The sequence below is a fragment of the Epinephelus fuscoguttatus genome, linkage group LG8, assembly GCF_011397635.1.
Source record: "Epinephelus fuscoguttatus linkage group LG8, E.fuscoguttatus.final_Chr_v1".
NCBI classification, from domain to species: domain Eukaryota; kingdom Metazoa; phylum Chordata; class Actinopteri; order Perciformes; family Serranidae; genus Epinephelus; species Epinephelus fuscoguttatus.
In genome coordinates this window covers 30841302-30863682 of record NC_064759.1, presented here as the reverse complement: position 1 = coordinate 30863682, position 22381 = coordinate 30841302, and the positions used below count along the sequence as shown (strand labels likewise).

Sequence of the window (22381 nt, the reverse complement as noted above, 5' to 3'; positions counted from 1 at the left end):
TGACAATCTAAACTCGACAATCTTTCCGTTTCCCCTTGAGAGCTCGATGAACTCTGGAATCGACTACGCGGGTCTTAATTTTGAGATATCAATGTACAACAACAATGGCAGCAGCCGAGCCGACACAACCTGAGGCGACAAACCCTGTCCCGGCTGATGTTCCCAAAACAAGCAACGGGCCAGCCGAAGGATACGAGAAGAAATGTATTTTCTGCAAGATTATAAACAATGAAATGGGCACGGAGCTCCTTCACTGTGTGAGGATATTGCAGTAATTAAATAATATTGGGCGTCGAGCTAGTTAGCTTTAGCCTGTTGCTTTTGTAAGCTGTAATTAGCTCCGTAATAAAGGATTTATAAATGTGTAGCTACATTTAATGTACATCTACAATCTACATTTAATTTAGACTATGTATGTTAACTGTTTAGTAATTTATATTCAGTAGAATTTACTCTTATTAAGGTTTGTAGTTTTATGATGATGTGTTGTGCTGTGTTGTGTTGCGTTGCAGGGTGTGCCTCATGTTTTGTGCAGGCAAAAAAAAAAAAAAACATTTTCCAAACCTTTTCACACATAGGACTCTAAATAAATTCACTTTACGGGTCTCCCTGAAACACATACTCGCAGGCTGTTCCAGTTTGTAGTAGAGAAATGATACAGAGCTGGGGAGACCCTGCAGTTAGGTGACTAAAATGTTGATTTAACTAGGTTGCACTTAGGTAAATACTATAGGCGAAACTCTTCTACCCTCAGGTCCTGGAAGGTGATGTATTAATTTGTATTTGCTGTCTTGCTCATTTTTCTCCGCTGCAGGATGAGGAGATCTCATGTTTCAGAGACATCAAACCCGCAGCTCCTCACCATTACCTGGTCGTCCCAAACAAACATGTAGGGAACTGTAAATCACTCAGCAAAGAGCATGTGCCTTTGGGTAAGGTTTTAACCACACACCTTATTACTGAGGCTTGTGGAAATGGTTACACTTTCAAAAGACTACTGCATATTAACTGCTGCCTACTTCACTTTCGCTGACTGCTCATTGCTGGTATTAGGCAGCTGAATAAAATACAGTTGCCTTATTTAATATGGCAAAAATTGTGTGTTTGTTCTTGTTGTCACACCCAGTAATGAGGATGGTCGACACAGGGAAGGAGATTCTTCAGAAGAACAATGTAACAGACCTCAGTGATGTCAGGTGAGCTACATTTAGTCTTACTCTTCACACTATTTAGGAGAGGCTCAGGAGTGTAAGTGCTATGATGTGACTGCTACAAAGGGAGCATCCTCAGACTTTTGTCTCTTGATGACATAAACCCCAGGTCAGGGCCCAGTTCAGTTTTTCTGTTAACAAATAGTCAATCAATCAATCAATTTTATTTATAAAGCCCAATATCACAAATCACAATTTGCCTCACAGGGCTTTACAGCATACGACATCCCTCTGTCCTTATGACCCTTGCAGCGGATAAGGAAAAACTCCCCAAAAAAACCCCTTTGACGGGGAAAAAAACGGTAGAAACCTCAGGAAGAGCAACTGAGGAGGGATCCCTCTTCCAGGACGGACAGACGTGCAATAGATGCCGTACAGAACAGATCAGCATAACAAATTAACAGTAATCCACATAAGACAATGAGACACAGAGCGAGAGAAAGAGAGAGAGATGCAGGTAATGACAGTAGTAATAGTAGTAGTAATAGTGACTGATGCAGTTTTAGGTGAACTGTCCCTTCATTCTGATAATGGACACTACGCGTATTTAGACAGAGGACCAAGCAAACAATTAAGTGAGGCCACGTACTGATAAACATGATGCTATTCAGTACACGCCATCACAGTATCTATTACAGTGTTGTGTGTATTTACCCAGAGAACAGTAGGTCTTAATCTAATGGAAACTGTTAAGCTGTGTAATTGTTACCTACTGATAATTTAGCTTTAATATATCTGTTCCTGTGTTGATGCTGCAATTTAGCAAGTGGCACCCAACCTGAGTAAACGTGTCCTACCTTAAACCAGTGAGCCTGTGTGCACTAAAGCCCTTTCCCTTGCCTGCAGGTTCGGGTTCCACTGGCCCCCATTCTGCTCTGTCACACACCTACACCTTCATGTCCTGGCACCTGCCAGCCAAATGGGCTTCATGTCCCGCCTCTTCTACAGACTCAACTCCTATTGGTTCATCACAGTAAGCCTCCTCTTCATTTGTTCTGTGCTACAGTATTAAGCATGCTATTGTATATCATTTGAGGGTTAGTAAAGATAATATTGCTTCTCAAGCTCAGGTTTCTGCACTGTCAGCTGCCTGCATGTAAGCAAAATAGGTCAACTGTCATGTTAGTTACCATATACAAAAACTCTTTTTCCCCTCACAGTGTCAGTGTTGCAGGCCTCATGGTTGTAATGTGCAAGGATTGTTGACCTAGTAATCCAGTATTTAATGAATGATCAGCCTTATTCGTTTTTACTGTTCTTGCATTTTAGAGTCTTTAGTTTAGTTAGTTAACACACAAGTACCATATTTAGTTAAGTAATTCTCCAAGTGACATCCACCCTGTGGTGCCACTGAAAACTTTAAAGTTTATGCAAGTGGTCAAGCTGAAGTTTTGAATTTTCCTCCTGTCCACGTTTTGCAGGCAGACCAGCTGATTGAGCTTCTCAGCTCTAAAGGAGAGACCAACTGATCACTGGCTTTGGATCCAAGACTTACACTACTTGACTTTGATGTGACTGTGACATCCACCTTCTTGCAGATGTCATCATGGATGACTCACACTTATATTAAGTTGCTGTCTGTTGGGTCAGAGCTGATGGCACAGTGTTAAACTGTTGACCACTTTTCAGTCTGGATGCCAAATGAAGGCTTGAATGGAGCCAAATCTTTTTTTGCTATTTGAAACATGCCACACAAATGTTTCTTTTAATGTTTTCACGGAAGAAGTGTATTAAATCTCCATCAATCTGCTGTGACAAAAATGTATTTACCGTATGGACCAAGAAGTATACGCGGTGATTCACCTGCTTTCATCTGTTGATTAGCAAAGGTGGAAGGTATTAACCCATATAATTTACAAGCTGATTTCCTAACGTGCACGTCTGTCTTAGTGCTTTGCAAATCCGATTTTATGCATGTATAACTGAAATGTATTTAAACTCTGTAAGAAAAACGAATCAATGTAACTCATATATCGACATAACATATTGGACAGCTGTGTCTACCATGAGTTCTGCTGCTATGTTGAGTTATCTCTTTACTGATGGACATTTTGTGGCCTAGCTGATGTGGGTCAAAGCACAGAGTAACATCTTCATTAATTATTTACACAGCTCCTAAAGAGTGGAAGCAGCTATATTATTCTCTGACCTCTTTGTAATGAGCTCAACAAGCACTGAAATATAGTGGGGTATTTGTACATGCTCATCTTTTATTTGATGCAGTGTCTCAGGATTGTGTTAAAGTATGCATTATGAAATAACTGATAGCTGCATGAAGTGGATATTTATGCTATATGATTCTGCTGTATGCAAAGGAATGTAAAGACAGAAAATCATACTGTGTGTACTGTACTGAAGTGTATTCACTTTAAGAATTAATTTAATTTAGAATAAATAATACATTGCTGCTTCTCAGTGTGTTCCTAATGCAGTGAATCCCAGATATCAGTTTACCACTCTCTCTCCCGCTCATTAGTTTAACTACACGAGACAGCACTTACAGTTCACAAAGCACCCTCAGAAACACAAGAACAGACAGGATCCTGTTAGTTTTTTCTTTTTATAATACCATAAGCAGTAATTGCTAATTAATCAATCTACTAGTGCCTTATGCTAAAGAAGGTCGACTAGTATGCTTGGACATTACTTTTAATAGCAGCAGATACTTTGGCATGTATCAGTCAGTGCATAGTTTACAGTGTAGTTCTCTTTCATTTAAGTGTGGTGCAGGTATACATACATGTAGTTTCAAACTGTAACAAGGTTAGCTAAATTACAAAGCACACATAATAAATACATGCTCTGAAGCACCCAAGCCAAGTCAGATCAAGTTCATCCTATAGCACCATATTGTCTGTCACAGACTGCCTCATGTTCTCTTTGGCTTTGGTTCAGACTCATTAACCACTCTGACTTCATTTCAGCTGCTCACTCCACTTAAAAAAACCTAGTGAGGGAAATATAGTGAAAGGGATTATACGACTAAAATTGACTATTTTTGAAGTAAATCATCCACCACAGGAAACACATGAGGTAGCATACAACCAATGTTTCTCTTCATTTATCTCATTAATTTACTCCCCCTGACATTTTATTATTTGACTGATGCACCTTCATTTTAGGTACCTTTTTTTTGAGTGCTATTGCTTGCTTTGAAAAACAACATATCAACATGCTGATGAGCTCTGTTACTGCTTACAGTAAGACCCAAATTTGTAGGAGCATTTGCAAACTGTGATTAACTGTCATTCCATTTCTTTAACGTTTTTACATTACTTTTACTACCTGCATGTATCTACTATGGACAGTGTTTTTAACACAAGGAACAAATGCATTATTATGCCACATGCACACTCCTCTGGGATGTGGTATGAATTATCAGCCACTGAAGTTTGTACTTGTGTGAACAAGAAAAAGAGCTATTTTTTCTTAATAAGAGTGCCATTATGTGATTAAACCAGTGCAATCCCCCTACTGTCTGAATACCACGATGAATGCTGCCATGAAGTAACTCTATACTGCATGTAACATGAATCAAGGCATAAACACTAATCCAAGTTTCAGATCACTGCAACAGCATGATAACTACATGGTCATCCTTCCCCTGCCACAGCATCTCCCCCTCAAAGTCAACCAGCCTCTGCTTCCTCGCTCGCAGCAGAATCCCCACCAGCTTGTTAGAGATCGTCACATAATGCTCAAACAGTTTCCCAAATTCCACAGTGACCACTTTCCCATCGCTGCCGCTTCCATCCCCATCTTTGCCTGTAGGCTTTCCAATGTTCCTTATCACCTCACACAGCTCCTCAACCTCTCTGCTGATGTGTGTGTGAGCATCCTTCCCCCGCTGCTCCGTCAGGGACCCCTGCAGGGGCCTCCCGTAGTCGTCCTGCCCCTTCTGAGGGACCACCACAGTGGGCCTACTGTCGTGACTGAAGGGGTTGTGCTTCTGGTACTCTCGGCGCTCATCGGACCATTTCTGCCAGTTCTCCTTTAAGCCTTTCACAGAAACAATGCAGGCTGCAGTGTCATCGCTGAACTGAGCAGGGTCTGGGTTGTCATCTTCAGTTTTCATGATGGTTGGGCTCTGGCTGTTTGTCCCCATCACTGGCTCTTAGAGGAGAAGATAACATAGCTTTAATTGATATACAGGAACACAATATTGCACTCAAAATGACAGGCCTCCATCTCCCTGCTGTTTTTGTTGCTTTATTATTAAAATAACTGCCTAAAATAATTTAAATAATCTCTGGATTCCAATCTAAGTGTCATGTTTCAATTATTGTTGTCTTATGTGTATGGCTGTTTGTGTGATTCAGCTGTGGTAGCTGATGACAGTTTGAGCTCACAATCTGAGCAACAAACAAGTCCGCAATTTCTAAAAACTAAAGAAAGGTGAAAATATTGTTTTATAAAATCAATATCAGTTCATCATCAAAACCAGACGTGAGCACCCTGCTTTGTAAAGTATCCTATGCCATGTCAGAGATTTAGAGTAAACAATTATTAGACATGATCCAACTTACATGTCACTCACTGACTCGATCCTCACTCCGCCTGCAATAAACTGTCATGGTAGCCAAAGTGCATAAAAAAATCATGTGGTTAAACTGTAACTATGCAGAACAACACTGTGCTGCACCACTGCTGACAGTAGCAGAGTGCGGATGCCTCCCTCTCTGTCCCAAGACAAAACCGCTCTGGTGGACCTCTGTTTCAGCCAATGGCCTGTCAGGGAAGATCTGAACAGCCAATCAGTGAGCAGAGTGGGCGGGAATAACAAGGTGCCTCTGAAGTAAAGCAGATTACAGCCTGGAGGGGTGAGACCATAGGGCGAGACGAGTTTATCCTGGGACGTGAGGACAGAAACGCGAGTTATTGATGACATAAAGTTGCCCAGAGGTGACATGTTAGTGTCTTGGTAAAACATACAAACGGTATACTTACATTTAGACAAGGTCGACAAAATAAAATTTTAAAATTCACACTAACAGCAGCTCGTGAAAACTGGTTATACGCCTGTAGATGATGTAGAAAATGCGCTAATAAAAACGAAACACATTGCAAAATTAAATTCCCGGCTGTGTTTTATTATTCTAAACTGAAAGAGATTAAAAGGCCTCATTCTTTTCCATTTATGGTAAATTGGTCCCTGGGCGGTACTTTGTGTCACAGCCCGGTTTCGAGTCGGACGTATTTTGAATAGGCAGCAAACATGGCGGCCTCCTCTAATCAATCATGCCTTCAGTATCTGTTACATCTTGCCCAAGATAATCTGGATTTCAGATTACCGGTAACCTTCTTAAATTTATCTTAATTTCTGTCTGTCTTTTATTGTGAAAGTTAAGGTTTAACTGTTCGTGAAAAGAGCAGGATATGACAGGAAATAGTCCCTCTTCCCTCGGTGTTAGCTTACCTTATTTGCTAATTTAAGCGGTGTGATCAGGTTTAACATTAAGTTTTGTTTTCACTTGACAATATCATAATGTTTTATCACATGATAAAAGTCTATTTAAACGTAATTTCACTACCTGGACCTCCCTCTGTGAACTCCATTGACACATGCTGATAAGATGGTAGTTCACACTTACATGATCTCTTTCTGCTCTCTGATCATGTTCACGTTCCCCATCTTTAAATCTGACTACAGGAACAGAGTGAGCACACCTGGACAATGGGGCATACATTATATATTATGTTTAGATAGACCGGAAGTGCAGTAGTTTTCACGTGTAAATAAATAAGCAGAACCATGTACAAGTGTTGGGCAAGTTCCTCTCAGAATGTACTGTATTACATATTTCTAGTGACCTTCATTTGAAAGTAAAGAGTTACTTTACAGTGTTATTCTCTGTGTAGAGTAATACGTTACTTATTACTGTACTTTTGTGTTACTTTCACCAGATTGGCTCCAAAAGAATGAATAGGCATTTTAAATGGATGAGGTCATGCTGTTTCACAGCTGGTAATCAAAGCACAGAGGTTCCAGTTTATTACAGTTCATTTCAAATCCAGTGCTGAACTGGTCTGACCCATTCATGCATTCACATAGAGTGGTTATCACTTTGGATTAAAATGGAAAAATTGACCCATACCAGTTAATAAAATTCAGGATATTTTAGCCTCTGCTGTAACAAATATGACACATTTTCCTTTAATTTGTCTCTCTTAAGTCCCCAACTTTATGACAATGCAGTACTAAATTTCTACAATGTCCTTGTAATCTGCCTGTATGTGTAATGTTTTCCAAAAGATTGTAATGCATATATCAGTATTTGTAATTAATGTGCTCATTCCTGCAGGAGATAATGGCTTTGCTGGCTCTCAGAGGAAAACCTTTCAGTCCTGGTGGAAACTTCAAAGAAAAGGTTTGGAAACCACATGTACATATTTTTATTATTTTCCCTTTTCTCAGCAGCTTCTAGTAAACGGATTGGCTACAATGACTGATAATGAAAAGGTTTCTGTCCTGTAGACTCCACTTCCCCACAGCCACTCTCATCATCTTGCCTCTTCTCTCTAGTCTCCTTTCTGGTGTCTGGATGGTTTATCTGAGGAGGATGTGCGCAGCATCATGTCCAGATCTGTTTGTGCAAAGTAAGTGTTTTAGATGTGTGGGAAGGTAAGTGACAGCACTGCACCTGTAGTGTTGGAATGACCTGAACGTGCTGCACATGTTGCTGTCCATCTTTCTCTGTGCCTTGTTACCTTCCCTGTGCTATAGTGGCTGTGATGAAGCTGCAGTTCATGTTCTATTATCCTTGCAGGTCTGCTTTTGAGCTGTGGGGGCATGGACAAACACACAGTGAGCTCAGAACATCCCTCTTAAACTACCCATCAGAGAACATGGTTTGTAATTTTACAGCTAATTGCAGTGGACAGACCACTCTCTGCAATTTTAGGAAAACTCTCATATAAAAACATTCAGAGTCTAAGCTAATGTGTTTAATTTCTGTTTATGCTCTTCCTCCGCAGTTACCATTCATGCACAAAGACTCAACTTACAGAATCAATGTCTACACTTTCAACAAGACTCTGGAGTTTGCAGACAGGATCAAAAGGATTGATGTGAGTATTTAGATGTGTGTGGAAAAAACTGAATTATCGCATGTTAAAACATCATGTCTGTGTTGTGTATGCATCTTTAAATGCCTGAATGTATGTGCAGAATGTCATGTTTCATTCTCCCACCAGGCTATGGAGTATCTTCCGTTTGAAGGAACAGTGAGTCTGAAGAGCCCTCAGCACATCTTCTGTCTGTTGGAAGATTACGGCACAGACCCCAACGACATCCCTGAGCATCCAAACTACATGTATTTTGGCCGATGGGTGAGATACATCAGGCTGTTTGTTTGAATTTGACAGTAAGCTGTGATCTGAAACTGAACACTTCTCATCTTGTTACACTCCTGCACCAGATAGCGGATGGACAGCGTGAACTGATTCGCTCCCACAGCGTGAAGAACAGACACTTCATAGGTAACACTAGTATGGATGCTGGGCTGTCATTCATTATGGCCAACCACGCTAAGGTCAAAGAGAATGACCTCGTCTTTGACCCGTTTGTTGGCACAGGTGAGATAATTCTATCACAGACTCCCCCTCAGTATATCTATTACATACTTGTGGAAATCTGTGTCAATAACTATCTTAAGTTCCTTGTCTCTTGATCTGTTTCAGGGAGCCTGTTGGTAGCATGCTCTCACTTTAAAGCCTACGTCTGTGGAACAGATATTGATTACAACACTATTCATGGCAGAGGTAAGTTTTGTCTACTCAGAGCTTACATGGTACATCATAGTCTCTGAAGCCCAGTTCAGACCAAAATTCGCGATGAGACAAAACCGTTATAGAATGTTGCCGAAAAAAGTTGCAGCGGTGTGAACTGGGTGGTCTCGGCTCGACTCAAGTGGTGTCCCCTGTTTCTACAGCCAATTGGCTTGTAGTGAAGTCCGCTTGTTAAGTCAAAATGACTGCAGACGGCATATTCGCTTGCAGGTGTTCCATCCCTGCCAAGCCCTCTGTTTCTGTCCTCACGATGTGCTGGTGTTGGACGGTGGGTCTCTGCTGCTGCTGCTGCTGCCTGCAGAGAACTGTGACAAATGTCAATTAGGGACAGAGCGACGTAAAAGTTGCATGAATTCCGATAAAGACAGACAGAGGTCGCGTAGCAAAAAATCCAACCTGTTAGTAATTCATGATCACGTCTGACGTCAGAATTGATAGATTCTGTGTGATTTTTGTTGTTGTGAAAAAATTTTTTTGAGTCACATAAGAGCAAAAAAAAAATAATAATTTGAGACGCTTTTTCTGCAGTCTGAAGGTAGCCTAATAATTAACTTGTATTTTCATTCAAGCTTGCAAATATTGCTTCAGATCATTTATGTGATCAGAACCAACAGTGAAAGGACCCTCCTGTCACTGCTCTGAATTTCAGATGCTATCTACATCTCCTAAAAGTGCCTTTGTCTTTCAGGTCGGTCGAGCCGTAAAAACCAGAAATGGCGAGGACCCGATGAGAACATCAGAGCCAACCTGCGGCAGTACGGAGCAGAGAAGATGTATGTAGATGTAATGGTGTCGGACGCATCCAAGCCTTTGTGGAGGGAGGCTGCTCTGTTTGATGCCATCATTACTGATCGTAAGTTCATTCTGAACAGACCACTGTCAACACTTGCTGAGTATGACAGCTTTTTAAAAGTCTTCCCTGCAGCAGTACTGCAGCAAGCATGTGCTACAGTTACATCTTTGAAGTCCTCTTGTAATGCGATTAACTTTGTTTTTCTTGGTTGTGATTCCCATGTGATCCTCCTGATGTCAGCTCCATACGGTATCCGTGAGTCCACAAGGAGAACAGGCTCCCACAAAGACATTACCAAACCCCCTGACGGCATGTGAGTTCACCTGATACTCTGTGACTTAATGACAAAATGGAACTAAATTTATTCTGAGGCATGAAATATCGGTTACTAACTATAATTATATGGCTGTCCACACAGAACAATAACTATAACAAAAACTAAAAAGTCGTTCTAACTCAAGTAGATGGCACAGTCCACAATAAAACTATAATGACACGTACAGTGGTGAGCGATAAAGTTGGGATCACTTGCAGAGCAACCTGATGATTGATTGAAACACTGACAGCCAATCAAAATGTTACAGCTTAAGAAAACATTTAAAATGTTTTGTTAAATGTTGTGTTTTGTTTCTCTGGTCTAAATCCGTTTGTGTTTATCTGATTCTTCTGCCCAGCTTTGTAGAGTCTCACGTCCCTGTCTCACAGGCGTACCACCTGAGTGACATCTTCACAGATCTGTTAAACTTCTCTGCCCACCACCTGGTCCTGGGCGGGAGGCTCGTCTATTGGCTGCCTGTCTACAGGCCAGAGTGAGTATACAGACTTTTTTAAAATGGTGTCATTGGCTGATAATATAAAGATCTTCTAGAATGATGAGCCTGCTGCTAGAGTCACCATTTCAAGGAACATAATACTCTACAGGAATATCCAGTACTTCAGCAGTTAAACTGGGTCTGTGACCTGATTTATTGTTGTTGTTGAAAAACAGGCTTTGGTGCATTGAGATTTACATTTTGTTACTAGATTTGATAGGTGCTTTGCCTCATAGGCTTAGATTGGGAACACCTCTTGCTGGTGCTTTTCTCCAAATAATAATTTGTACCAGTAGGGGGCAGGCACAAACCATAAACCAAAACTGTATGATAGAGGCTTCTTGTGAGCATAACCTATAACATTTAAATTTATGGTTGGCCAAAATAATTCCCCAAATAGCTGAACAACATGAAGCAAAAAAAAGGATTATAATGTAAATCTGATTAAATTTTATAAAATGTAATTGTGGCATATAATTAAATTGGCTTTGTAAATAAATTGTGGGGAGTGTAAATGTAACACAGACAGTAGTGAAAGTCTGTTTATTAATCAGTCTACTAATGACAAATTAGTTAATGAGCTGCTAAATGCTATTAAAACCCCGGGGTGTGTTCGTAGCTCTTTGAGTTCAGTCGACTGGCACACAAAGGACTTTTCCACCACACTTTTCCACTTGGGGTTTCTACCTTCCAGCATTTCCCCATACCACTATTCAATTCCCGCTCCAATAAAACGTCGTCCTGCGTCTGTAACCACCTGTGTGAATGACGGTGTTTATACAGAGTGGTATACAGGTGTGCTGAGGTTTTCCCGCCCAAACAGCTGGATCACAGTAAACCACAACTGACAGCTCCTTTATACGTTGGCTGTAGGAGGCGGCTCTTCTGAAACAAAGTTGCGCATTGTTTAATGTTCTGTGCATGAGCAGAAAGTGAAGTGCTGACTCCAAGTGCAGGTGTTTGACTGTACATTTATGAACCACAACAGACAGCAGCAGCAACGGACGTTTGGGGAAGAAAACCCCCCGCAGGGCTGGAACTCCTTCTGGTCACTGATTATAAGACTGGGAAGGAGATGAGATAATCCTGCATCCTCTGGTTTTTAGTGTGTGTGGAAAAACAAGCACATGTGCAAACACCTTGCAAACATTTGGACTCTCCTCATGCCCCTTTGCATTAGTCTGCGTGTACGCATTCATACATATGCATGAATGTGTGTGGTCTTGCTTATGAGCCCATGCATACATGTGTGTCATCATGTTCACACATTTGTCTTTGCTACTCATCTACCAGTGCTTGACTCTGTGCCTGTCAGAGCGCCGTGCCAAAATAAACGTCCGAGGTCAGGCAAGTCAGATATGAGATCTATCTGTCTCTACAGTCTGACCTGTGTGTATGTGTGTGTGTTTGTGTACAATCTTGTGTGTTTTTGTACATGTGTGTCTGTGTGTGTAAGCCCAGACGTAGCCTGTCTCCTGGGCCTAATCTGGGGCTCTACAGGGGAGATATTGGGTTTCTGTCACCCCCACATATGTGTGTATCCGCGTCCAAGGCTGTGATAGAAACAGTGGGGATTGTGTGTGTGTCTGTCTGCTTCATGAGAATGGGGAGACTGCGTGTGTGTGTGTGTGTGATGACAGTTGGCACAAAGTCCTGTCAGCAAAAGACAGCGTCTAGACCAGGTCAGACCCCTTAAACTCTCCTTCCCTTGAAAAATAAATGAGGGAGGAAAAAGTATCAAGACAGATGATGGAATATCAGTCATCGCAGCCATAAAGTGACCTAATTACAACATAAACAAGTCAAGAGAAGAAATAAAGTGGCTATATTGTCAGGAGTAAGGTGATACTAGTGTCACTGATAGAGTACGAGTGAGCCGTGTTTTCATTTTAAGGTCATTTTTTTTACTTAAGTGTAAATTTCTGCACATTTTGGCAAATCTCTCCTTTAGTCAGACTGACACTTCTAAACACTTCAGCGTCATTTTTTGCATGCTGTGAAACTGAGAGCATAAATTGGCTGGATTTTAAATATTATGGGACAAATAATATGATTAAAAATGTATTTGATGCATTTTAAATTGCGTGTTTTCTGTAAAAACTGTTTTCTGTATAGTGATATAATTTTGTGTCCTGTGACAATTTCCCCACCTCCACCACTGTTGTAATTTTCAAATTTTTACAGTGTCATTTTCAAGGTAAAAGTTTTTTAATTTGCTCGACAAAAGGCATCCTTGAGGCAAAAAAAGAAAAAAACAACAGATTCTTTAACGATGTACTACGCGGGATTTCCCTAAAAAACAATGTACCGATTCATACAGAAATAACCTCTCTCATCCTCTCAATCATCACTTATGAGCCATTCTCAGTGTGTGGTGGTGTATTTTTCTGCAGAATCTCTGCCTGTATTTTCTTATCTGTGTACAGGGCATTTATGGGAGTGTACACGCACAGCGCTCAGGTGAGGTCAGGGCTTTATAAAAAGGTAGTAACCAGGTGCTAAACTGTAAACAGCAGGTATCCAAGAGACACAGTGCCAAAAAAACACATATATAGCGTGGCGAAAGGCCAAATGAGAGTGAATCTGGAGTTGGCTTAAACAGTTGTACGTATTTATTTATGTCAAATCAGTTCAAACATGGGGCGTCGGTGGCTTAGTGGTAGAGCAGGCGCCCCATGTACAAGGCTGTTGCCGCAGCGGCCCAGGTTCGACTCCAGCCTGTGGCCCTTTGCTGCATGTCACTCCCTCTCTCTCCCCCTTTCACACTTCACTATCCTATCAATTAAAGGCAAAAAATGCCCATAAAAATATCTTTAAAAATCAGTTCAATCATGATTTGTGGCCGAAACTTTATTTAGTGTTTTCTATCTTGTCATCCCTTGGTTATTAATGTCTTTTGTCATTTTTTATTGAATCAATAACCATATTATTGATACTGTATACTGAAAACTGAATTATAAATTGTTAGAAAATAGATAAAAACAGTTGAAGCCTGTAAACAGTAGCATTTTATTTGTACAAAAAAGAAGCTGTGAACATAAAAGACAACCCCTGCTCCTGTTTAGACGTTAACACTACCTCAACAGGTTGGCCGCTTTGCTAACGACTCCTGATTGGCAGGAGAGAATTATCACCTGACTGCATCACCGTTAGTCACCCTGGTGACCAAACATCCCATTGCCGCAGAGGCTCGCATGTGGCCATGGCAACGAGGCAGACAAACAGTGCCGTGCAAATCTTGCTTTGAGTTGGGACCGTTGCTACCATGATGGTGGTTAGGAGAAAGTGCTACTGACACAAATATGCAAACACATACATCATCCGCTGTTAATAGGCCCTAACCTGGCCTGGCTGCTGATGACAGAGCCAGCAGTCGACCTGTCAGGTCACAGTCACTTTTTCCTCCTTCATCTTTACACAAAATGTGCTACCTTAGCCTAACTCGCCATGGTTACACCACACTGGTTGAATGTTTAGTGATTTGATTGCTAGAGAGAAAAAGAAAGAGGCATGGAAGGAGAAAGGAGAGACATTAGAGTGGGTGGCAAAGAGAGTTGGCAAAAGTTAGGTAGTAATTTTGACAGGATTAGCCTCTGTCTGTATCCCAGCAGTCTTTTATGTCCTCCAGACAGAATAGGAAGTGAATTGTTTTCACAAGGGCCTCAAGCATTCCTCTCGTTTAGCTCTTTAGGTGAAATTGAAATGTGTCTACCTCAGTTTTTTTCTTTCTCTGTGCTCCTTACTTTTCGGAGGTACTGTGAGGATGTATGTGTGTCCCCTTTTCAGGTACTGTGAGGAGATGATACCTCTTCACCCGTGTCTCCGGCTCATCAGTAACTGTGAGCAGACGCTCTCCAGCCACACCTCACGACGCCTGATCACCATGGAGAAGATCAAGAAGCCTGAGGTGTGTGTGTATGCTTTTGAATGTTTTTCTACTAGAACCAAAAGAGTTAGTCAATAATTGGCAAGTCAGTCAACAGAAAAGTAATTGCTAATTATGTTTTGAAAAACTGTATTTAATTTTCATTACAAAAAGTAACATCTACAAATAAACTTACACTAACATATGACCCACACATAAAAACAAAACAAAGTTTAGGAAAAATGGCTAAGAATAGCAAAACTTGGTGTCACACAGTAGAGACTGCAGCGAATAGATGGGAGAATTAAATGAAATGAGATGCTACATCTCAAGGAGCTATCCTTTAGATAAATTAAAACAAATTAAGGTGTCTAAAAATTAGGCCCCAAGTACTCTCAAATTCATCCTGCCAGTGCCAACTCACTGTTTTGTTTCAAAGCCTCTGAAATGTAATCCCTGAGACTAGTTTCCCTAAACCATCTGGAGAAACAAGGAGCACTGATAGTCTTCCATTCAAAATGTTTGGCATTTGTGCTTGAAAAATAAAACAATAAATCCAATGCCCACTATTGTGACAGTAGACTAATTGTTTTACTTTTCAAGCCCAAATGCCAAATATTGTCTGTCTCTGGTTTCTCCCATGTACCAATTTGTTGCTTTTCTTGTCATATGTTAGTAAACCGAGTATCTTAGATCAGACTTGGTTTTGGTCTGTTGTATGGATACCATTTATAACGACTATTTTCTGACATATATTAGACAAAATGAGTAATCTAGAAGTTTATTTGGAGAATAATCAATAACGAAAGGAATTGTTAGTTGCCACTCAGATTGCATGATGGCCTGTATTTGAGCCTGTAAGAGTTTGAAGATGTGGATATGCACGCGGTTCTCAACATGCAGATAGCTAAGGCAGTGGCTAGCAGCTAACTGTGATGACTCAATAAACAGTGCTAACAACGGCAGCAGTGCTGACAGATCTAACGGTGTTAACCTGGGGAGAAACCAGAGGGTGGATGCTACGCTTCTGCAGCAACCCAGATGATATCCAGATATCACCAGTAACTGCTGTATGAGTACAGCACAAAGCGGCGGCAATGAGCTAGCTAATGAGATACACACATTAACCAGCAAAATAGAAAACAAATAAGTCTGCATACCAAGCAGCTCCTGTTTAGAAGGATTTTAATGCAGAGTGAGGTTTCGAGCCCACAGCTCTTCCTCAGACTTCTGATAAATGACAGAAAGTCACCATCTTAAATACCCATAGTGCCTGAGCCAGTCATGTGACATGCCACACCTGTTGTCCATATTCACTTTTCAAATAAACCAAGAAACATTTACATAAATGTGTATATGTATATATATATATATATATATATATATATACAGGGGCGGCACGGTGGTGTGGTGGTTAGCACTCTCGCCTCACAGCAAGCCGGTTCAATCCCGGGCATGGGAGCCCTTCTGTGCGGAGTTTGCATGTTCTCCCTGTGTCAGCGTGGGTTCTCTCCGGGCACTCCGGCTTCCTCCCACAGTCCAAGACATGCATGTCCAGGGTGTATACAGTACAGGCCAAAAGTTTGGACACACCTTCTCATTCAATGCGTTTTCTTTATTTTCATGACTATTTACATTGTAGATTCTCACTGAAGGCATCAAAACTATGAATGAACACATGTGGAGTTATGTACTTAACAAAAAAAGGTGAAATAACTGAAAACATGTTTTATATTCTAGTTTCTTCAAAATAGCCACCCTTTGCTCTGATTACTGCTTTGCACACTCTTGGCATTCTCTCCATGAGCTTCAAGAGGTAGTCACCTGAAATGGTTTCCACTTCACAGGTGTGCCTTATCAGGGTTAATTAGTGGAATTTCTTGCTTTATCAATGGGGTTGGGACCATCAGTTGTGTTGTGCAGAAGTCAGGTTAATACACAGCCGACAGCCCTATTGGACAACTGTTAAAATTCATATTATGGCAAGAACCAATCAGCTAACTAAAGAAAAACGAGTGGCCATCATTACTTTAAGAAATGAAGGTCAGTCAGTCCGGAAAATTGCAAAAACTTTAAATGTGTCCCCAAGTGGAGTCGCAAAAACCATCAAGCGCTACAACGAAACTGGCACACATGAGGACCGACCCAGGAAAGGAAGACCAAGAGTCACCTCTGCTTCTGAGGATAAGTTCATCCGAGTCACCAGCCTCAGAAATCGCAAGTTAACAGCAGCTCAGATCAGAGACCAGATGAATAATGCCACAGAGTTCTAGCAGCAGACCTCTCTAGAACAACTTTTAAGAGGTTACTGCTAGAATCAGGCCTTCATGGTCAAATAGCTGCTATGAAACCACTGCTAAGGAGAGGCAACAAGCAGAAGAGATTTGTTTGGGCCAAGAAACACAAGGAATGGACATTAGACCAGTGGAAATCTGTGCTTTTGTCTGATGAGTCCAAATTTGAGATCTTTGGTTCCAACCGCCGTGTCTTTGTGAGACGCAGAAAAGGTGAACGGATGGATTCCACATGCCTGGTTCCCACTGTGAAGCATGGAGGAGGAGGTGTGATGGTGTGGGGGTGTTTTGCTGGTGACACTGTTGGGGATTTATTCAAAATTGAAGGCACACTGAACCAGCATGGCTACCACAGCATCCTGCAGCGACATGCCATCCCATCCGATTTGCGTTTAGTTGGACGATCATTTATTTTTCAACAGGACAATGACCCCAAACACACCTCCAGGCTGTGTAAGGGCTATTTGACCAAGAAGGAGAGTGATGGAGTGCTGCGGCAGATGACCTGGCCTCCACAGTCACCGGACCTGAACCCAATCGAGATGGTTTGGGGTGAGCTGGACCGCAGAGTGAAGGCAAAGGGGCCAACAAGTGCTAAACACCTCTGGGAACTCCTTCAAGACTGTTGGAAAACCATTTCAGGTGACTACCTCTTGAAGCTCATCGAGAGAATGCCAAGAGTGTGCAAAGCAGTAATCAGAGCAAAGGGTGGCTATTTTGAAGAAGCTAGAATATAAAACATGTTTTCAGTTATTTCACCTTTTTTTGTTAAGTACATAACTCCGCGTGTTCATTCATAGTTTTGATGCCTTCAGTGAGAATCTACAATGTAAATAGTCATGAAAATAAAGAAAACGCATTGAATGAGAAGGTGTGTCCAAACTTTTGGCCTGTACTGTATATATATATATATATATATATATATATGTATATACATATATATATATGTGTATGTATATATATGTATGTGTGTGTATATATATACACACACACACACATATATATATATATATATATATATGTGTGTGTGTGTGTGTATATGTGCATGTGTACCCCAATATCATCCCAGAGATATTGTGCATAATTATATAAGGGGAAATACCAGCATGTACACATTTTATATCCCACAGATATATATATAAATAATATTACAAGATTATCTAGTTAAGTGGCCATCATTCATACGTCTAAGAAACACACTACATTCTCTGCTCCTGGACACCATTACTCTGCTATACCTTTATATCGCAATTCGTTTTTGCTGCTTCATTAATGCTCTGAATGTCATATTCAGCTCCTTTAACTGATACATTTATTTTCTTTTATAATTTTGTGTTTTGTCAATGAACAGTGTGCAGTTGTGTATTACATTTCTGTTTCCATAACTGTATATATTCCTACAGGCCACTGCTCTGTACACACAGCATCACAGATGTATACTAGCATATTGTTTGGTTAATGTGCAGGAAAATCAAGTTATTTCACAGAATTTAAAACATACATTTTTCTTCTGATGTGTGTATGCCTGCAAAGTTGGCCGTGTAATCTCATTTTAGTTATTCTTTGATTGGAAGCACAACTTCTCCTTTATATTATTTTAAGTTATGTTATGAAGTTGCATGGTTATAACATGTCTGCACAGTACAGAATTTGTTTACAGTTTTTATATGTTTGAGCATGAACAGCAACACATATATGACTTAGTTTATGTAAAATGAGAGCATGTGTGTGGCTGCCTGCCCTTTCATGTTTTTTTATTTGTAGTTCATAGAATTGTTTGTATATGTAACCACATAAGTATGTGTCATGTACATGTATGCAGCATATGTGTATGTTTTTTACATGTCATCCTAATGGAAGTGATGGTGTCTCTTTGTCTGTCTGGGGTAAATCCTCGCCATCTGGCTGTGATTGGCTCATTTCTTTTATACTGGAACTCTAAATGGTTTAATCACACATCGTATGGAAAACAATCCATCTTTGGATCTGACATCCATTCCACTTCAAAACCCCAAATTGCTCCCATAAAGGGCCCTGTATGACACGCACACACAAACACACAGCTGTTTGATCTTATCTGACTGGTATCTATCTCAGGTCGTTGAGTTTTTCCTTTCCAAATAGGCCTCAATCTACACCTATCTGCACTAGTTCACCAGGGTTCACAGCTCTGCGTGTGTGTGAACACCTCAAATGTGTTTGTACGCCTATGATACATGTGCACGTGTCCACACTGTTTCTGCGTTTTGACAATAATGGGGCCAGCCTAATTGCTGTAAATGTTTCCTGTTAAACCAGTGCAGAAAAAATATCTCTGAAATCTCACATTTTCTTATTTATGGGGTGTAACTAAATGTGTTTGTTGGCCATAAATTACTCGTTTGCCCAATTTAACACTAAAAGTGTATAACCCTCCACCTGTATGGTTGGCAAAGAGAGAGTGCTTATTTCCACCGTTGTTTGTAGTTATGTCCCTCTATCCTTATTCATTTTTGGGGGTCACGGTTATGTTGTCAGTCTTGTTACCCGGAGTTTTTCCTCCCAGTGGTCATGGAAACTGTTTCCAGGTTGCTTGGCAGCATCAGCAAGCAAAAGAAAGGTGTTGCTGACAAATTACAGGCCCAGCGTTGGAGTCATCACTTCCAACTCATCTCACCTCATTATTCCTCTTCCCAGCATCTCTCTTCCTCCTTTCATCCCTCCGTCAACCAGCGGCTACCTTACAGCCAAGACAAACTGTTTAACTGAAGCAATTCATAACAGTTCATATACATTGTTAATATACATGAGCTCAGTCCTGTTCCTGCATGCAAACATGGAAAGAAGTATGCCAACTTTGTGTTGCCAATATTATACTGACATGTAGTGGGAGTTGCCCCTTGACTGGATCAGGGAAGAGCTGTGTCAGCTTTTACATCCAAATTACCTTTGTATTAATATAGTGTGATCACAATAGTCTCAACATGCTCCTTTTGGGAAGAAAAATAACCAGTAGCTGCTGTATTTTCATTTTGTTCATTTTTTTTATAACATTCTTAACAAACTGTAAATTTGAATATCAAGATGTATCATGAAGCTGGATAAAAGCTTGTTTTTACTACTAAAAACAGTGGAGGATGAAAAATAAACACATGTATTCCACTGTGTACAATGTGGCTAAATGTTGTCACTGTGTTTTTTCTAATAGGGGAAAACAGGCAGCACTTCCAGGCATTTCAGTACGATGACCTCTACATTTGTCTCTTTACAGGAATTAGACAGCCTGGCTCATTTATCAGACCCACGCTTCAGCCCCTACCAGGGACACAACGCCTTCAGAGAGAAGTATTTCAGTGGACTAAACAAACGATGTGGCAAGGAGGACAACAAATCTGATGTCAATGGAGAGGGAACAAATCAGCTGTCTTAAAATGAAGTGTTAGTGACTGGACACAAGAATCAGAACGTAGTTGTTTGTGAACTCAAAGAGGGGAACAAACTGAGCACTAATTGTTATTTTTTTTAATTTTTAAAATCTTTCTCACTATTTTAACTATGATTATTTTTATGCCTGTACTTATTGCTTTGCAAATAAATGGATGAAATACAAGTTTCCTTTGCTGAGTGCTCACTATTAAAGCTACAAGACACTTAATACACATAGACAGTTGACTGCCTTGAGTAGTTTTTTTTTTTTAAATATTTTGTCATATATATATATATACATATAATGTTATGTTGTCAGATGTTTATGTTAAATGTGGCCAAAGTTTCAAATGAGGAATGTAAAAGTAATTCCTGTGAGCAAAACCCTCAGTACGATGTTTCCAACATTTTTTTCTACTTTCGAGACAAGCTGTGTCAGCTCATGACACTACTTCAAGTGTTTTAATATTACCTGGCCTAGACTGCTAAATGTAACTCTAAGGCTTCGGTATTATCAAAGTATTACTCTGTACCGGGGTTTTTAGAAATCCCAAATGTATGATTTTCAATTCTGCCAAATATACATAAGCTCCTCTTTTTATTAAACTGATACAGAGATGCTGTATTAAAGCTATGTAGTACACGGCATGCACCATCAGAGGTCAGTCTCCACTGGTGGAATGGGAAGCTGAGATTAGAAAGATGTTGAATGTGACTGATGGAGATGACGTTACAGGACTAGTATAAAAGAAAGATACCTCTGCCCCTGTTTGGAAGTATTACCACATTAAGTTTTCTTGAGATGACTTTTTTCAACTACAAAAGCAGGTTATTAGACACAAGATTTATTCAACATCTCCGTTCAGTCGGGATCCACTGTGACAGCAAGTGTCATCAGGTTCTCCAGCAAGAAGAACACTTATTTCCTATCTATTCATTATTCTATGGGCCATAGGTATTTAAACCCAGATATTAAGGACACAGCATTGTAGGCTAGACAATCAAATACATGCTACAAAGGCTTCTATCACCAGCACCTTAGCTTTTATGTTTTATTTAATTTTATCTACTTATTTATTTATTTTACACAGATGACCATACACCGTATACCCTGGTGTAGTGTCAGGAAGGTTATTAGGGTATAAAAAAATAGACACCGCTCAAGCTGAGTAGCAACATGCTATCATCAGGGAAACCTGTAATTTTGGTTGCCGATGTTGTTAACTTCTCCTTGATCTTGGATTATATTCCTGCTGGAACATGTCTGGCTGTGATGATTTAGGGTAAGGAGCTTTTTTATTGGTGATATTTCACGGTAGAAACGCTGATGTTCTTAGTTATCGTCAGTCCCCTGGCTGAAGTGACTGGTGCAGAGACCAGAGATGCCAAGAGCATACAGAAGACCTGAAAGACCCAGAAATGACCATGCAGGGAAGACTGGGCTTTTTTGGGAGGGAGCTTGAGGAGACACAGGCTAAAACAAAGCATTTTGGACAAAGGGTGAATACAGGTGATCAAGCACAGACAGTATGAGGAGTGTGTTTTTTGAACATCAAAGCATGTTATAGTATAGAACTCCAAATACAAGTACAACCTGAAAATGAGCATCATAGATCCCCTTTAAATGGCAAAAGGATGTAAACCCAAAAACCACTTTGGAAGTTTTGTAGTACACTTCCATGGGAGGAAAAAGCATTGGAAAAAAGAACTGGTTAAAATCAAATAAGCAGAGGCTGAGAAGACATCCTGGCTAACTTGACAGCATCTTTTATTCCTCTTTGCCTGTAATCACCTGTCTTTGGAACAGACTTTTATACGCTTCACAGCAGCAGTACTCCTCATGTTTTCATTTAAGCTTTTAAAACCTTCTCCTACTTACTGAATTATAACCACCATTTATTATTAGTGCCTTTAATGTGCTTCAGTAACTACAACCTTGATTGTGCCAGACTGACCTGGACTGACTTCTATATGACTGTTTGCATTTTCAAATTCTGTTGTTATTTTTACCTTTTCACTCAGCAGCAGAGCCTGAATACTCGTAAAAACAGAACGTCTAACTGCATTTAGAGCCACGGTTCTGCTTTATTCAGACAAAGGCGGCATGTTTAGGCGAGAGAGGCCTCCCTATGCAGGCAAGGGCCCAAATGACAGGGCGTCCCCACCTCGCCGCACACCACTACAGTTAGTCAGCAGCTTTTGTTGTTTTCTAA

At 40.5% G+C, this 22381-nt stretch overlaps 3 protein-coding genes across 3 annotated transcripts; 2 read left to right on the top strand and 1 right to left on the bottom strand.

Annotated features, from left to right (window-relative positions):
* The first annotated feature begins 72 nt into the window (after positions 1 to 72).
* hint3 (histidine triad nucleotide binding protein 3) lies at positions 73 to 3553 on the top strand. The gene is made up of 5 exons (XM_049584749.1): positions 73 to 257; positions 815 to 932; positions 1127 to 1196; positions 2058 to 2184; positions 2633 to 3553. The coding sequence occupies exons 1-5, from the start codon at positions 105 to 107 to the stop codon at positions 2678 to 2680; spliced, it is 516 nt and encodes a 171-aa protein (XP_049440706.1). The 5' UTR covers positions 73 to 104; the 3' UTR covers positions 2681 to 3553.
* A 176-nt stretch (positions 3554 to 3729) lies between these two features.
* On the bottom strand, positions 3730 to 5881 carry si:dkey-29b11.3 (actin-binding Rho-activating protein-like). Its single transcript, XM_049584748.1, has 2 exons — positions 5738 to 5881; positions 3730 to 5324 (listed from the first exon to the last, which is right to left on the bottom strand). The coding sequence occupies exon 2, from the start codon at positions 5314 to 5316 to the stop codon at positions 4777 to 4779; it is 540 nt and encodes a 179-aa protein (XP_049440705.1). The 5' UTR covers positions 5317 to 5324; positions 5738 to 5881; the 3' UTR covers positions 3730 to 4776.
* A 177-nt stretch (positions 5882 to 6058) lies between these two features.
* trmt11 (tRNA methyltransferase 11 homolog) lies at positions 6059 to 20338 on the top strand. Its single transcript, XM_049584752.1, has 13 exons — positions 6059 to 6504; positions 7514 to 7579; positions 7735 to 7808; positions 7979 to 8060; positions 8187 to 8279; positions 8406 to 8540; positions 8630 to 8786; positions 8892 to 8972; positions 9688 to 9852; positions 10033 to 10105; positions 10467 to 10601; positions 14391 to 14511; positions 20014 to 20338. Exons 1-13 carry the CDS (start codon positions 6427 to 6429, stop codon positions 20170 to 20172), a joined length of 1419 nt encoding a protein of 472 aa, XP_049440709.1. The 5' UTR covers positions 6059 to 6426; the 3' UTR covers positions 20173 to 20338.
* The last annotated feature ends 2043 nt before the right edge of the window (positions 20339 to 22381 follow it).

Coding starts and splice junctions, on each gene's coding strand:
- hint3 (XM_049584749.1), top strand. CDS start 105: ATGGCAGCAGCCGAGCCGACACAACCTGAGGCGACAAACCCTGTCCCG. Junction 258..814: donor GCACGGAGCTCCTTCACTGT/GTGAGGATATTG, acceptor TCTCCGCTGCAG/GATGAGGAGATCTCATGTTT. Junction 933..1,126: donor CAAAGAGCATGTGCCTTTGG/GTAAGGTTTTAA, acceptor TGTCACACCCAG/TAATGAGGATGGTCGACACA.
- si:dkey-29b11.3 (XM_049584748.1), bottom strand. CDS start 5,316: ATGGGGACAAACAGCCAGAGCCCAACCATCATGAAAACTGAAGATGAC.
- trmt11 (XM_049584752.1), top strand. CDS start 6,427: ATGGCGGCCTCCTCTAATCAATCATGCCTTCAGTATCTGTTACATCTT. Junction 8,973..9,687: donor CAACACTATTCATGGCAGAG/GTAAGTTTTGTC, acceptor TTTGTCTTTCAG/GTCGGTCGAGCCGTAAAAAC. Junction 10,602..14,390: donor CTGCCTGTCTACAGGCCAGA/GTGAGTATACAG, acceptor TCCCCTTTTCAG/GTACTGTGAGGAGATGATAC.